Source organism: Acipenser ruthenus, chromosome 15 (assembly GCF_902713425.1).
Source record: "Acipenser ruthenus chromosome 15, fAciRut3.2 maternal haplotype, whole genome shotgun sequence".
NCBI classification, from domain to species: domain Eukaryota; kingdom Metazoa; phylum Chordata; class Actinopteri; order Acipenseriformes; family Acipenseridae; genus Acipenser; species Acipenser ruthenus.
Window position 1 is genome coordinate 22,532,774 of NC_081203.1, and position 15,324 is coordinate 22,548,097.

The window sequence follows — 15,324 nt, forward strand, 5'->3', positions numbered from 1 at the left end:
TTGCAACTCCAACTTATCAGCAATATAGTTTTGTAAACTTTTAACCCTGAAGGGGTTAGGTAATTTATGAAACTCTTTTGTATACTGAAATTGAAAGCTGAACGAGGAGTGTGATTTTCCCATAGTTAGCATTATTATGACCAAAGGGGTATGGTTTCAAATACTGGTGTACTGTTTGTTTAGTTTATTTAAAACTGCAGAATTATTATCGATTTCTTAGCAGACGCCCTTATCCAGGGCGACTTACAATTGTTACAAGATATCACATTATTTTTACATACAATTACCCATTTATACAGTTGAGTTTTTACTGGAGCAATCTAGGTAAAGTACCTTGCTCAAGAGTACAGCAGCAGTGTCCCCACCAGGGATTGAACCCACAACCCTCCGGTCAAGAGTCCAGAGCACTAACCACTACTCCACACTGCTGTCCCAGAATACATTTCAATTGCCACTTCTATCTAGCTTTGAGTCAGTATTCACATTATGTTATTGACACTGGAACAGATAATAACAAGCAAGCAAAAATTGGATATAGTATTACTGTAAATGTTGAGCCATGATAATTCACTCAAACAAAGGTGTGTGTTGCTTGGTTAAACTTCCAGAGGAAAAGCTTGTAGATAATTAAGTTAAACAAGTTTAATGTGATTCATCAAAATTGCAATAAGTCCAACCAATCAAGCTTTGTGAAGTACTGGGTAGACTGATTTAACAGTAAGTAGATTTAGGTGATCTATGAAATAAAAGTAGACAAACACTGCTTTTTTAGTGTGATGCACACAAAATATATACTGTCAGCACATATTTCAGAGATAACAACTAGATGATAATAACCTCTGTTTATATGGGAACGACACAGCAATAGTATACAATCCAGCGGTGCAGTTTTGTTGATGCATTTAGCCAATTGACAATGCGAGTGGGAGAGGCCTGAAGGTAATTAGTGAGTTTGATGGCTGGAAGGTTGGTTCACATCATTTGTTCACGCTGTGGGGCTAGAGTCATACCGCCAAGGATAAGGTTACAAATAGATGTCCGATGTGTCCGAGGCTGTGCCTAGGTTTTATTTTATCTGCAGCACTGCTATACGCTGTTCATTTCGCAGAAGACTATAGTACACGCAAATGGAATAAATGCATGATCTACGTAAACGTTTTAAACAGAGGTAAGTTTGCATTGTACTGTATTCTACATAACTTGTAGGTGTACGAACCAACACATGTTTTGGACTGTTTAAATGCGAGACTAATTTTAACGTGCTTCAGTGGAGTATTACGCTGAGTAGCTAGTGGACTGCCAGATAAAGCGACGTTGCTATTAAAGTTACATTTTCCACTGTGTAGAACTTTGTTGAGACGCATTGCTAAGTGACACCAGCAAGTGCAACGTGTTTGCATTAATTTTGAACGCAAGCCTAACTGTAATTCAATGTTATGTGGAAATCTAACTGCATTAAACATATAGTAAAGGTATATCAATCGAGCTTTGTTTTTGCCCTCGCATTTCTTTTAAACCGTTTAAACTAGGAAGCAATGTGTGCTTTCTTTAGCAGCAAATAAGGATCTTATCGTTTGGAATTTATTTCCTGGTTTTAAAATGACGAGCCAGCAAACAAATCATAAAAGCGCTTTCTATGTCAATAAAGTTCATAAGCTGTAACTGGCAGTCAGCCGACCTGGACAAGAGTCAACATTTGGAACGCAGAGAAGTGATGCAGAAAAAAGATAACCCAGGGATGAACTAGGCATGAACGACTTTTACACGTTTGAAATAAAATATATCTCACCACTGCTTGTTTAAAGCAATTGCGTTTTATGGACTTTTCTTGATGGCGGTTACTTCCTTGATGTTAACGACAGTGGTACCGTTTCAGGAAAGTTACAGCCTTGAAAACGTCTGTGAATGTTATTAGCTTCATAATAACAACACGAATTCCAGGATTTTGCATTGAAGATATAGGAGGGTGTCGATTTTATAAAGTATTTGAACATTAACCAGTAGGTCTACCACTGATATCAAATAGCACCTTAAAAGATTATTTTAAGAGTTACTAACCCAGAGCAAATCCAGATAATTATCTTTATTATATAACCCATGTTGTGAAAAAGAAGACTATATTGTAAGTAAATCTTCCTCCTTTTTTTGATAACCCCTACCTGGCTGATACATAAAGAAAGATGGTCTGTGCATTCACATGTAAAATGCAGGTAATGTGTCTGGGTTTCATGAACAAAATAGGCATTGAAAAGTCTATCACACAGCACCTTAACAACAAAGAAGAGGTATCATCCAAGGTTTAAGAATTCTTATTGAAAGAGGCGTGATCAGATGTCCTGATACTACAGTAATAGCCTGCAGTTAAAAATGGTAAACATTGACTCCCAGGGACAGAATTACGATTTTACAGTGGTCGTTTAGATAGCCAAATGGTTTTGTGTGGCAATCCATTTTTCATTTTCATAATCAAGTATATCCAAACAAGGGCAATGGAGACCCTCTTCACTATTCACAATAATAATAATTATTATTGTATTATTTTTTTGTGCCTACAAATGTGTTAAATGTTATAGTCCACATCCTTAAATAGTGCCCATGTCGATGGAAATGGAGCAATTCTGAAAGTTTCTTATGAGGTGTTGGACACAACTTAAACTAAAATGCAACATTTAATTGGCATTAACAGTGGTCTTCATTCTTCATGGCTGCCAAGAATATACCTAAAAACTGTAACAGACTTGAATTGTCAAAGGGTCCCCAGGTGTTAGAGTACAATATTGGTAGTCTAGCCATATAACCAGAATTTAACCACACATGCTGGTTCTGATTAGGCAAACCACGCTTCGCTTATTTAACAAATTGCCTTAATTACAGAAGCAATAACAGACTTATTTTACAACAGTCCCAGAGACATACAAATAAAAGTGGAGTTTCTAATTGAAAACAGTAATTCTATATGAAGGCTTTTATTATAATCAGGTGGGACTTCTGTTACCATTGTATTGATTTTGAGAGGGAGAGTTTTAAGAAAAAGCTAAACTAAAATTATAAGTCAGTTTGTGTTGTCCTTAATAGATCTTGGTTCTGGTTTTAATAGACCAGCTAGGCAACAAAAAAAGAAACGAAATAATTTGTGTTCCAAATCTTGCAGCTCACACAGCTCAGCAGCCATTTTTAAGTCATTGAAATATTTAGGATATGCCTCAGGGATGCCATGTCGACAGAAGCCATAAAACTATAAAAAAGCAGATCCTACCATATAGCTGTCTTTTGATAATGGCTGATCTGTGATAGATATAACTACAGTGTGTGGTTGTCATATCAAGTGTGTCCATCAGTGGACCATTCCAATGGGCCATAAACAGATGTGCAGTATGTCTGGAAACTTTCTTGGGGGGCCAGATTTTGTGTGTAGTTCTGTAGTTGATCTCTCCTGATCTTAAACAGATATCCTATCTGAAGTAGTGGCATAAATAACGACCCATGCAATGTTCTGATATTTACTTGGGCTAGATGATCTCAGCTATGTCCAACCTCAAAAAATGTTTTTGGTCAAGTGTAAAATACAGGGTAGGTGTCATTTTAAGTCAGAGGTAATACTGAGGCAAGTCTGTTATACAATTCAAAACTAGGTTTTATTCGTTGAATTCATCAGTGCAAGTCATCTTGAGTTATCTTGCTGGTAAATGGCTTAAAGAGTTGTCTTAGAACAACAGTTTTAACATGTAAAAGTGAAAACCCCTCTGAGCATTATTTATGGTACGCAGAGATGGAAATAAGATGCCTATTGCATAGCAGTTTTACCCATTCCAGGTTTTACTACGAGCTTGAGTAGCTCCAGTGTATAGGTAACAAGCTCAGGTGTGTCTTATTAAAAAGTCACAGCAAAACCAGGATGGGATCATACTGCTATGCAACGGGAGTCTTATTTCCATCCCTGGTACATGTTAACTCTTATCACAATAGGGGCCTGTCACAAACTTCAAACTAGTTTTTCTTAATTTTAGAAAAAGTGAAGCTTTGTACATTCACTGATGGCTTTAATTGTTAGAGAACTGGTCTTCTGAGGACCAGTTTAAATGTAAAGTCCCAGAGCTTTGTTCTAACAGTTACGTGTTTTTATAATTAAAGTTTAAGGTGAACAGTACCCCTGAGGTTAAACACCCCACTAGGGTGCCAGAGGTACTGGACTGTGAAAAAATGCCACAGTTTACTTGTGTGTACTCATTGGAACATTTTAAGAGGTTTACAACCCAGACACCACTTTAATACAATTTCTTTTTTTTTTTTTTTTAATAGTTTAGGTACTAAATCTGTAGTGAAATGTCCCATTAACACTGCTATTTTTAAAATCTGCAATTGAGGCTAAAAGATGATGAAACTAGTTGTAGCAATGACTTGTTCTTTATGGTTAGGAGGGACGGTGTATTTTATGATTTACAGAGGTCTAATTGTGACACGAGTATTATAATACTTGGCTTTTCACACTGGGAGTTTGAGGTTTACAGCACGGCAGGCTCTTCCTGTCAGGTTACTTTTCCCTTGTCTTTCTGAGGGCCTATAATTATGGCTGGAGTTGTTCTATTCTACAGAGGCCCAGGCACCCTGCGGTTAATAGCCCACACATCCTCCCCCCTTCTTTAAATATTGCTGTGGAATTTGTATCAGGGTTTTTGCATGATTTGGTGAGGGAGTCATGGTGTTGGAGGTTGATGGGTGTTTCTGACGCAGGATGGTGAACATATTTTAATGGGCTGGGGTGTGAAATCCCGTCCTTTCTATGTCAGTTAAAGACAGTTGGCAGCTATGTGCATTTCTTTTTACCTCTTGCCAGGTGCTGTTAGATGCAAAGTTTATTTTAAGTGATTAAGTAGTTTCAGCTTACCTCTGGCTAGTGACTTATTAAACTAACAAGCCAGGCCATATTCTTACCAATTGCATTCATTTATAATTCACCATGTGCTTGAATTAAAATGAACTTGCAGAACAATAGCACATCTGTGCCTTTTTAAAAGTAATTTTTCCACCACAACTAGTGGTTAATATAAGTAGGCTGTAGAACCTATTTTGATTTTCCTCTTCAGTTTAATAAAATATGTGATGACAGGCCCTACAGAAGGGTCCCAGTGGCTCCGGACTGTGGTGTTAGCCTGGTTTACACATTTTATCTCTATGCACATGCTTGAGTTAGTTACAAAGGGCTACATGTGCATCCTGGGGTTGGGAATGGGGCGAGATGGTTTTGGGAGACATTGAATCATGGTCTTTGGGTCAGTAACCTTCCTCTTGTTTGACAAGTACAGTGGGATGTGTTTCACAATTTAAAATACAGGCGGTTTTACATCCCAATCTCAGGATGACACCTCCAGCCACACCTCAGCTATTGTTTGTGTATTGGCAGGTGGAGAAAGTCAAGGCATCATGGAAACCTGTGCTACTTTATCAATCTGCACAACAAAATATGTTTCTGTATTTAATATGTTTCTTTTACACTTCTATACTTGTATAATATGAACTTTTATTAATGAATGAATTTATCTGTAGAAAAATGGTTCTTATTTTTGACTTGCAAGCCCAGCATTTAGCATTACATTTGAATTCAAAACTGAAAAGTTAATGTCTGTTTATCGACAGGATTCTTCTTTTTGCTTTTGTTCATAAGTATTTATCATAACTTCTCATTTCTCCATACCATGAACATCTTCAAAATCAATGGATTGTGTTTGTGAATTTTTCTTCCCATGTTAAATGCCTCAAGTGGTTTATGCTTTTGCCATTTTTTAACAATGATTTTTCCCTGCCTACCTGTGTTTTTATCATTATTTCACTGAGTTTGAACTTTGCTTTAACCATGTATATAGCAGTAAAGCTTTACAAGTTTAGCTCTGAATCAGAAGCATCGATACCCAGCCATGATCAGAGGCATCTGAGCATCGACCTCCAGCTCACTTACAGAAACATAAACTTGTAAGACAGTTTTACAGGGGACCCCTAGTCTGTTACCTCAGTAATTGAAAAGACCAACAAGAAAGCGCTGCCTTATATTAGACTCCCTAAATCAATGCTTAGCAATATATAGAGTAAGGTTCAGATACTAAGGAGAGATTGATTTCTTCAAAGTAAATCCTATAGATGGGGGATCCAGGCTATTGAGGGTCCACATTTGATTGCTGCTCAATTGTTTCCTAGGATCTAAATGTTTTGGTAGTGGTATTTCATAATTAAACAGGCAATTGTGTTTCAGGGTTTTTAAAAAAAAAAAAAAAAAAAGGTTGCCTCTAAGTGGACAGGGTGATGAGAAACAGGTTGCTTGTTTCGTTGTCTTAACACCTTTTCTTTTAAGAATAATGCGAATCAAAGTATAGTTCTTGTAAGGAGATGTCTCCTGCACACAGTGGCTCTGTAGCCTGCTCAGAGCCACAAAAGTATATTTGTACAGTTTAAATATTAGCCTAAATGTGTTTATTGCGTAGTCGTACAACGTTGAGTCAATTTGTAGTGCTAATGACGGAAGTTATCACGTTCATATTCCAGTGGCAAGGGGGCGTTTTAAAGTTAGATTAGATTTAAAAAAAAAATGCTAAGCTTTTTGAGTGTGCATATCACCTTGATATTTTTCGAATATTGCCTCATAACCCTGAAAAGATCACGCAGTTCAGGCAGCATAGCTGTACATAAACAGCAAGAGCAGGTACTTCTTTAATTTGAAGACAAATTGATATCGCCAGTGGGTTCTTATAATATGCTGATCCCTCTGACACTATCTTCCTGTAACACATCACACACTCCTGGCCTGATCTTGGTATCATCATCCAGACTATTATATGTGTGCATTGCCCAGCATTTGCTGCTTCACACCATAGAACATTGATTCATTGATGATCCCTCAATGAGTATAATTTTCCAGGCAATGCCCTATAAGAGCATTAAGTTGGTCTTTTTTATTATTGGGGCATTTGTTTTGGTGGCTGCTTTACAACAGCAATAGGATTAATCTCTTCTAAGCTGCACACTGGGCTGGGAGAGGGGGGTTGCCTCTGAGTGTTTTTACACTGATATGCTATATTATCTCTCAACTAAAGAATGGCAGTGACAGTGAGTGTATTTTTGATGGGATTTGTTGAAAACAAAAGCTTCCAATCCATTCTAGTCAGAACTTGCAGAGGTTTTATAGACTTTTTTTTTTTTTTTTTTTTAATAACAACTCCCTTCCATCCAGTACATTTTCACACTTTGAAAGAACTGGCTGTGTGTCGACTGCAAAACAGGAATTTCTTCCTCTAGTGGGATGTGGCTTTAAAAGTCTGGGTCAAAGCTGTCTAATCCTGCTGTGCAGTGAATGGCTCAGCAGTGATTCTCATGCTGAGTCGCAAAGGGCTAATGCAGGCAGCAGCGCTCATCTCTTCTCTCTGTGGCAGAGACCAAATTGCTTGTTCAGGTCTCCGTGGTGATTTTTCTTTTTCCTTAGCAAGTTAGGTATATAGGGTTTGTGTGTAATAAATCCTGAACATTCATGTATTTTGTAATTGGGGAATTATTCATGTATTTTTTTTATTTTTAGATATATTTTAGTTGACTTCCCCAGCCTTCATTTTTACTGTTTTTATTTATTTATTTATTTATTTTTGTGTCATTGGGTATGATCCCACAAAAGAAACGCAACACTCCGGTCTAATGGATTTAATGAAATATTTTAAACATAGATATCAAACAGAATCACAGAAAATGTGAGCAAAAATACAAATCAAAGAATCATATGTTTTCAGTATGAAATGTGACACACTTTCAAAATGATAACATTGTAGAGTTAGTATTGGGTATGACCTCCCTGAGCATTAACACAATCCTGGTAGTGTTGACGCATAGACCTGATCAGCCTCTGGATAGACTGCAGGAGGACATTCCGCCACTCTTCCTGTGCAGCTGCAGCCAGCTGGCGAAGGTTGGCTGGTCGCGGTTGTCTTCTGTGGGTGGCACTGGCGATTTGGTCCCACAGATATTCTATTGGACTTGGGTCGTTGCCAATTATTTTTTTATTATTTTCTCCATATTTGGAATGGCCAATTATTTTTTAGGCTCAGCTCACCGCTACCACCCCTGCGCTGACTCGGGAGGGCCAAGACGAACACACACTGTCCTCCGAAGCGTGTGCCGTCAGCCAACCGCTTTTTTCACACTGCGGACTCACCATGCAGCCACCCAAGAGCTACAGGGTTGGAGGACAATGCAGCTCTCGGGCAGCTTACAGGCAAGCCCACAGGCGCTCGGCCAGACTACAGGGGTCGCTGGTGCGCGGTGAGCCGAGGACACCCTGGCTGACCTAAACCTCCCTCCCCCGGGCGACGCTCGGCCAATTGTGTGCCTCCCCCTGGGAGCTCCCATCAGCTGTGGAATAGCCTGGACTCGAACCGATGACATCCAGGATATAGAGTGCATCCTGCACTCCAGTGAGGGTCTAACTAGAGAGGGATTCAATTTCTGGCTCCAGTGTGCCCAGCATTTAAGACTTGGATAAAACTGACTGCTGGCAGGGATTGTTCAGTATTCAAGGGCCTAAGTAGAAGCTGGAATGGTGACTGCTGTTACCCTTTTAGTGTCTTCTAGCCACATTTCTCTCTGGTTTATCACAGTCCCTCTGAAGAGCATCATAAACATTTATGTATGGGGGTCCTATTGTGTGCCTCTGAATGCTACCAGGCTTGATTTTTTATGCTGCTTAAGAGACTTCAATGAATTTGTGTTGCATGCTGAGGCTGTAGTGGAGCAGCGGGGCTGCTCGCTCAGGATACAGCCTCTCTCCTGAGCATTAAAGAGACAGGCAGGCGAGATTGCATTTGAAGTGTGGCTAATTATAAGTGCGAGGAGATGTGTAGTTATCAGGTGCACTTCAAGCCTCTGCCTTTCATAACAGATGATTATTTTCACGCTGGGCTTTTTATCATATGTAAATAGTTATGATTTATAAATAAGTGATTTGGTGGATATGTCCAGCTTGTCCAACACCCCCCCCCCCCCCCCCATTTAAGATTCAGTGAGGTTTCAGGAGTTATGAGGATGAAATATGCAAGCATCCCTTCTCCACATCATCTCCCTCTGCCTTGGGACTTCCATTGTATAGATAGTGAACTGGGCCATGGTGTGGGATGTGGTAATGGTAGTTAGAGTTCACCAGCTAGTACGGTAGTCTCCACGTATAGGAACACCTCCTAAGAGAGAGCACTTTGCCTAACACCCTTGTGGTGAAACAGATTTTTCCCATTGTAAATGCTCCGCCTAAAGGTACAGGAACTTCACTTAAAAAACACCTTTTTACCACTGCTAGCGATTCATTCACAACTGATACAGTACTGTTTTGTAACGGGATAACTCCTCATCAAACTTAAATTCAAATGGTTAATTTATGTTGTTGAACTAAACATGAAAAGAATCTGCCTTTTTAGTTTCAGAGATTTACTAAGTCCCCATTTTTCTTTGGTATTGCTAAATTGAACTTGCTTTGTGAGTTATTACTTCAGTCCCAGTTAAAGTAAATAATAATCATAATGTGTTATGTGGTTTTGTGAGGTTGGATAGCGGTGGTATATCTTAGTAAAACAAGCATACTGTTCAGGATCAAGAGCATGTTACCTAGCAGCTGAGCTTAAATCTCTGATCTGCTTTACTCTGAGCATTCTTAATTTTATGTAAGCAGCCTTTCAAAAGTCTTACCCAGCACCCTTCTCTATGTTTGTTTTTTGTTGTCATTTCTAATTGAAATTACTCAGTTGATCAAGAGACACTAAAATAAAGTGTACACTTTATTATGATTTAATAAATGGTTCACTCAATTCTAACACCTTTTCCTTTCTCTTGCTTTCAGGACCCAGGCTTTGCTGCTCTGCTTTTCGACAAGCTCCAAGTGCCTGAGTACCCACAGAAAGGGCGGCATGAGGGTGATAACTGCTGTGAAGTCTGTGCCACCCACCTCAATCAGCTGAGACAGGAAGCCCTCCAGATGGTCCAGGCCCTTGCCCAGACGGGCAGCAAAGAGACACCTGACTTTGCCTCCAGCACATTTTCTGGCATCCCTCAAAGAACTGGGCTTCACAACATGGTCACCCTCTCCTCTTCCAAGGACTGGGCCCTGCAAGCCAGCAGGCAGACCAGCAAGCCAACCAACACCCTTCCCGGGGCAGATAGAAGGAAGGGTCTCGGTTGGCCGCAGGGTGTGGGCAACATACCCAAGTCCAGTGTCCAGGTGACCGTGGGACCGGGAGCCTTGAGCAGCACATTGAGCTCTGTCACCATCCAAGCACAGCAATACCTGGAAGGCATGTGGAGCATCTCCAGGGTCAACAACTTCCTTCCTCAGGCCTGTCTGGTAAGTTCTGATAAAATACCTGTGGTTGGTGTTCCTACTGACTTTGACAGGTACATTCCTTCAGAAGACAAGCACCTTCTAGGCTTTGTGACTTTGTGTTACCAATCTCAGTGGGTGATTTGACATATATCTATATATGTGTGTGTGTGTATATATATATATATATATATATATATATATATATATATATATGGCATTACCAGATTACAGACCGTAATGTTGACTTATTTGATGCCCCCTTCCTTCTCGTAGTTTTTTTTATAGGAACTGCCAAAGAGTTTTTGTCATTATTGTTTTGCTGTTATGTGAGCTTAACCAAGTATTTGGTGTGTTTTTTTTTATTTTTATAAATGTTTTTATAAATGTAGAACAGCCTTGATGAGATGTGTCTGTTGGGTGCCAGCAATCAGGCTTCTATTAAATGTGCTCTGAACAGATGAGAGATATTACATGAGGTATCCAACCGGTAATAAGTCCCAGTTGAGTCTCTAGGTCCAGAAGTGATTACTTGCTGGATGAGATCCAGGCAACCTTGGAGGAAAATCAGTTATCTACAGTAGTTAAGAACAGAGTTTACATGGACTGATTGACAGCACCTGATCAATTTAATAACATTCTACAAGTTAGTTATAATAACCTGATAGAGACAAGTGGAATACCAAATTACTTTTTAACTATTAAGTTTCCTTGTTGTAAAATTCATGTTATTTATTCGGGTTGATTATGTTGTATCTGTGTCAGTGTCAGTGTCAGAGTTCTGACATGATTTCTCTTCCCTTGTCTGGTTCAAGGCTAGGCACATCACAAATGACAGGCTTAGTGATGCATCATCATCAACCCTCACATGTGTGTAACCAATAAATAAATAAATAAAGTGGGAAGTCATATACAAGAAATGACACAGAATATTAACACAACCACTCACAACTTATGAACAATATGTCAAACTGTAAATTAATCAATAGGCTAGCAGGATTTATGTATTTGGCGTAAATTTGATTAATAAAATATGCAAGTTTAATAACAGCAAAGAATCATAAGATGCTGTGCTGACATCTAAGTTGCAGTGGGCCGTTAAATGCGGTAACTTGGAGCCCCTGCTTTTTTCACTCTGACCAGTTTTGTGGGCAATATGGGCACACAACATGACATCACTTGTCTGTCTGTTTGTAATCTGTGGGTGACATGTTTTTAACAAAAGACACAGCTTGGGTTCCAGCAGCCCATCCCATCTGGTGTTGAGATATGAGGATACCTGCTGTAGGCTGAGGTACCCTGGGTGTTTGGGTGCCTGTTAAATTGCCATTGGGCTGAAAGACATACAGTGGTAGTGCTTTTTCTGTGTCTGCTTGGACTATTACAAATATTTAGAATGCAGATCAATTTCAAGAGACAGTTGCTGGCCCTGAGGCAGACATTTCACATGTCCTAAATGAAATGGGAAGTTATATTATTTGGAGGTTCACTCCTTCCTGCATGAGGTTAGAAATTCCCATTTAGTTCCCTACTTGTTTTGGGAGACCGTTATTGTCCCACTGCGTGCGGCATTTGATATTACATGCACACTGCTTCCATTCACTTCTGACATTTTCCAACAGTCTTACAAGCAGATTATTAGTTTGCTTAAGGTCCCTATTGTTTAAGCATAATTCAATTTAAGTTACGGCCGCTAAATTATTTTGAATCACTTGTGTGACTTGCCTGCGGACAGTCCATAAAAAATAAAAATGTTCTGGGGTGCTGTGTCTTTTAAATGTACTCCATTGAGTTTTCCTTTCTGTTCCGTTGCCATATCGATTTTTGTATCAGAACTGTAGCCATAATGGACATATAATGATGGGTGCTGGCAAACAAATCAATGGTGAGATTACTGGGTATGTAAATGGTAGCTTGAGTCAAAGCTGAGGTCATTTTCCAGAGTGAATATTAATCATTGATTTAGTAGCAAGATCAGTAATACTGGTAATGGATTGATGGGTAGTGAGCTCCATAAGCTACTGTATGATATAATTGTGTTTGTCTGCCCTGGATACAGTTGTTGAAATGGATAGTGAGTCCTGTTTATAAATATTTACCATGCTTGTTCTCCGGGATTAGGAGAAATGGATGAGGTAGGGGTATTTGTGAGCAGACTTGTTTTCTGTTAAGCTGCAAGAGATCATTTGGGATGACTCATGCATTATGCATTTGCTGCATATGAAACACAGATTAGGCACAGACATTCCGGTTTCTGCCCCAATCACAGCTTAAGGACCATGACAAAGCCTTTAAATGTGATCCACTACTATCTAGCTGTCCTGGCCAGGCTTTAAAGGCATGTTTCTTTGTGAGGGGAACATCTGATAAAACCTAAAAGTGCCTTGGCACTAGCTTGCTAAATTTTACACTGTGAACAGATTGTGTGCCCGTCAGCGTCTCCCAAACTGACTGCTTGTTGGTGCAGCAGTTTCCAGGACATGTGAACGTCTGTTGGGCGGAAGTCAGATTCAGGTTTAATATGTTACTACCTCCCTGCCATTTGTACTCACAAACGTGATATTTCTCCATGACTGCATTAGAAGGACTTCGCGTTAATCTAAATACTGTCTTAAATATTCTTTGAGTCAGGTTACAGATATTCAAAACATTGTATTTCAGTATAAATAAAGTAAAGGCCTTTGGATATTTAGAAGTACATTTCTACATAATCAGCAGAACAGTTGGCATAGGATATGTTTGTTCAAAAGTGACATGGGTTGTCAGCTGTTGTACAGATTATCGATCAACCAGGTAATAGGATTCCAGCATAAAGCCTTTGTTAAGCACTGCTTGCTTGCCGATTAGGCAATGTTTGATACAAATACAAGATTATTCCCTTGTTTATTCAACATGAAAATAGAGTCTCTAGCCACCACAAGGTAGAATGCCTCTTCAGGATATGGAGTACAAGCACTAGGGAATGAAGGAATGAGCCTTAGTTATGAGCAGTTCTTTAGAGAGAAGTCATATCTAGGAAGCCTGAAGTTAATGGCGCAACCTGGAAATGTATTGCTGGTACATGACGCATTGCAGGTATTCTGCACAGAAAAAATTACATGCGAAAGGCAACAGATGGACTTCAAGCTTCACCTAAAGAATATCCGTTGACATCAGTCTGTGCAGATTAATTGGAAAGCTGCACACATTCTGCTTTATATTTATTTTGATTTGATTAAATGTTTCTGACTCTGGGTGGCATATAGCATCTGTTGCCAGCGGACCAGCAGTGGTTGCAGTACATTATTTGAAAGTTTCCCCACTAAATTCTTCTCAACCTTAAGGTTCTACCCAAACCCACCTGACACTACAGTATGTGGTCTTCAGTCAGTTATTAGGAATTTGTTTGATGGTTGTCATGACTTAAAATTAGAACCTATCTTCTGAGACAGCTCTAGATTTTTTTTTTTTTGTGACTGTTACTAATATGCCAGTGCTAGTCAATAGCAAGACAGAATCATCAATCAGCCAGCACTGGGGACTGAGCCTCCCCCTCGCCTTCTTACAAGGTGGTCCAATGCAGTATTGTTTATTTTACCTTGCCATGAAGGAGAGGACTGCTCTCCAGTTCTTTCCATTGAGGTGTCATTGGACGACCTCCCCCTGCTTTCTTATTCACATATGAGACAGTCCTTTCTTGTCAGTGTCTGCGACTGTACAGCTAGCTTTGAAATGGTATTCGGACAAACCATATTGTGGGAGGGTGGAAAAATCCAGAGGTGCTTCATGATATTTTCACTTTCCACCATGGATCCACTCATAGATTTGATTGAATGTCACTATTGATCAGGGAAATAATATGGGTCATAAAGTCATCCCATAGTTGGTAAAGGTTTTGGTCTTTTAATAATAGCTTAGCAGGTCAGCAAAAACAGGACAGGTTTATGCTAAATCCATGCAAACCTGTCCATCTGCACGTGATAATGACTAAGTGTCTACAGGGATCAAGGGTGGCTGGGGATCCTCTAAAGATGTCAATACCATTCGGGTTACCCATTTACTGCCAACAAGTCTGACATGGGGAATGCACCCCTTTAGCCTGTCATTGTGTAAAATGGCAGACGAGAAAGACTGGTGTCTGCAGCAGTTCTGAAGGACTGGAGCTGACAGAAGGGATGTGATCTGAAACTGAGTCTCATTAGCAGAGACCGAACCATGAATGGACACTACTGCCTGGTGCAGCTAACAATGTCAGCTTAATTAATAGATGAGGGAAACTGCTCTCTTTTTCTTTTCTTCTCTCGCTCCAATAAAGGATCTGCTTTGTTTGTGTCAATCTTGAAAGAAGGAGAGAGAGAGCGACAGAAAGCTGCATGAGAAATTAACTACTTGCTCCCCAGAGGAAGACTCCTGACGGCTAACGGCTGCATTCTATTTACATCCCTTTTGTTTCTTGTTAACCTCTGCCCTCACAAAATAAGTCTACAGTGCCGTTTCACCTCAGTCTAACTTGATTTCACTGATAACTACGTACCTCTATTTAGACGACTGAAGGAGACTGTGCGTCCCCATTATAACTCTATAATTGAAAGCCATAGTTACAAGACCATGCTATTTGTGTTCCGCTTATAAGGAGAATGATATTGCTAGTGGACTGGCATTGTGCGTAAAATGGGAGCTCCATCCATCTTATAACTGATTCCGTGGTACAAAGTGCCGCCTTATTAAGAAGGAGCTCTGTATCTCCATATTTGTACACCACCAAATACCTACCTTAGTTCTGAGGTCTTGATTAAATAGAAGTACTGTAGTGCTTCAACAAAAAGCAGCTGCAACCAAAAACTTCATGCATAACCTGACAAATATCTTTCTGAAATTAGTCTTTTGATGCCTTAGTCCAGAATCTCTGCTCAACTGACTGTCTGATGTGGCTCCTTAAAGTCCTCTGGCTGAAATACATGCCAATGGCTACACCTTTTATACATTTGTATTACTAAAGGACAGATTGT

The 15,324-nt window shown here is 39.7% G+C and overlaps 1 protein-coding gene across 5 annotated transcripts in view; it reads left to right on the forward strand.

The window, feature by feature from the left end:
* The window catches only part of LOC117973989 (kinesin-like protein KIF26A), a 115,972-nt gene that overhangs the window by 46,290 nt on the left and 54,358 nt on the right, over positions 1 to 15,324 (forward strand). For 4 of the 5 annotated variants that reach the window (XM_058987474.1, XM_058987475.1, XM_058987476.1 and 1 more), the window contains exon 3: positions 9,860 to 10,360. In XM_058987474.1, coding sequence (XP_058843457.1) covers positions 9,860 to 10,360 — 501 coding nt within the window. Of the gene's footprint in view, positions 1 to 758; positions 1,169 to 9,859; positions 10,361 to 15,324 lie in introns of those variants that run through there. The other variant, XM_058987478.1, reaches the window with a different exon arrangement.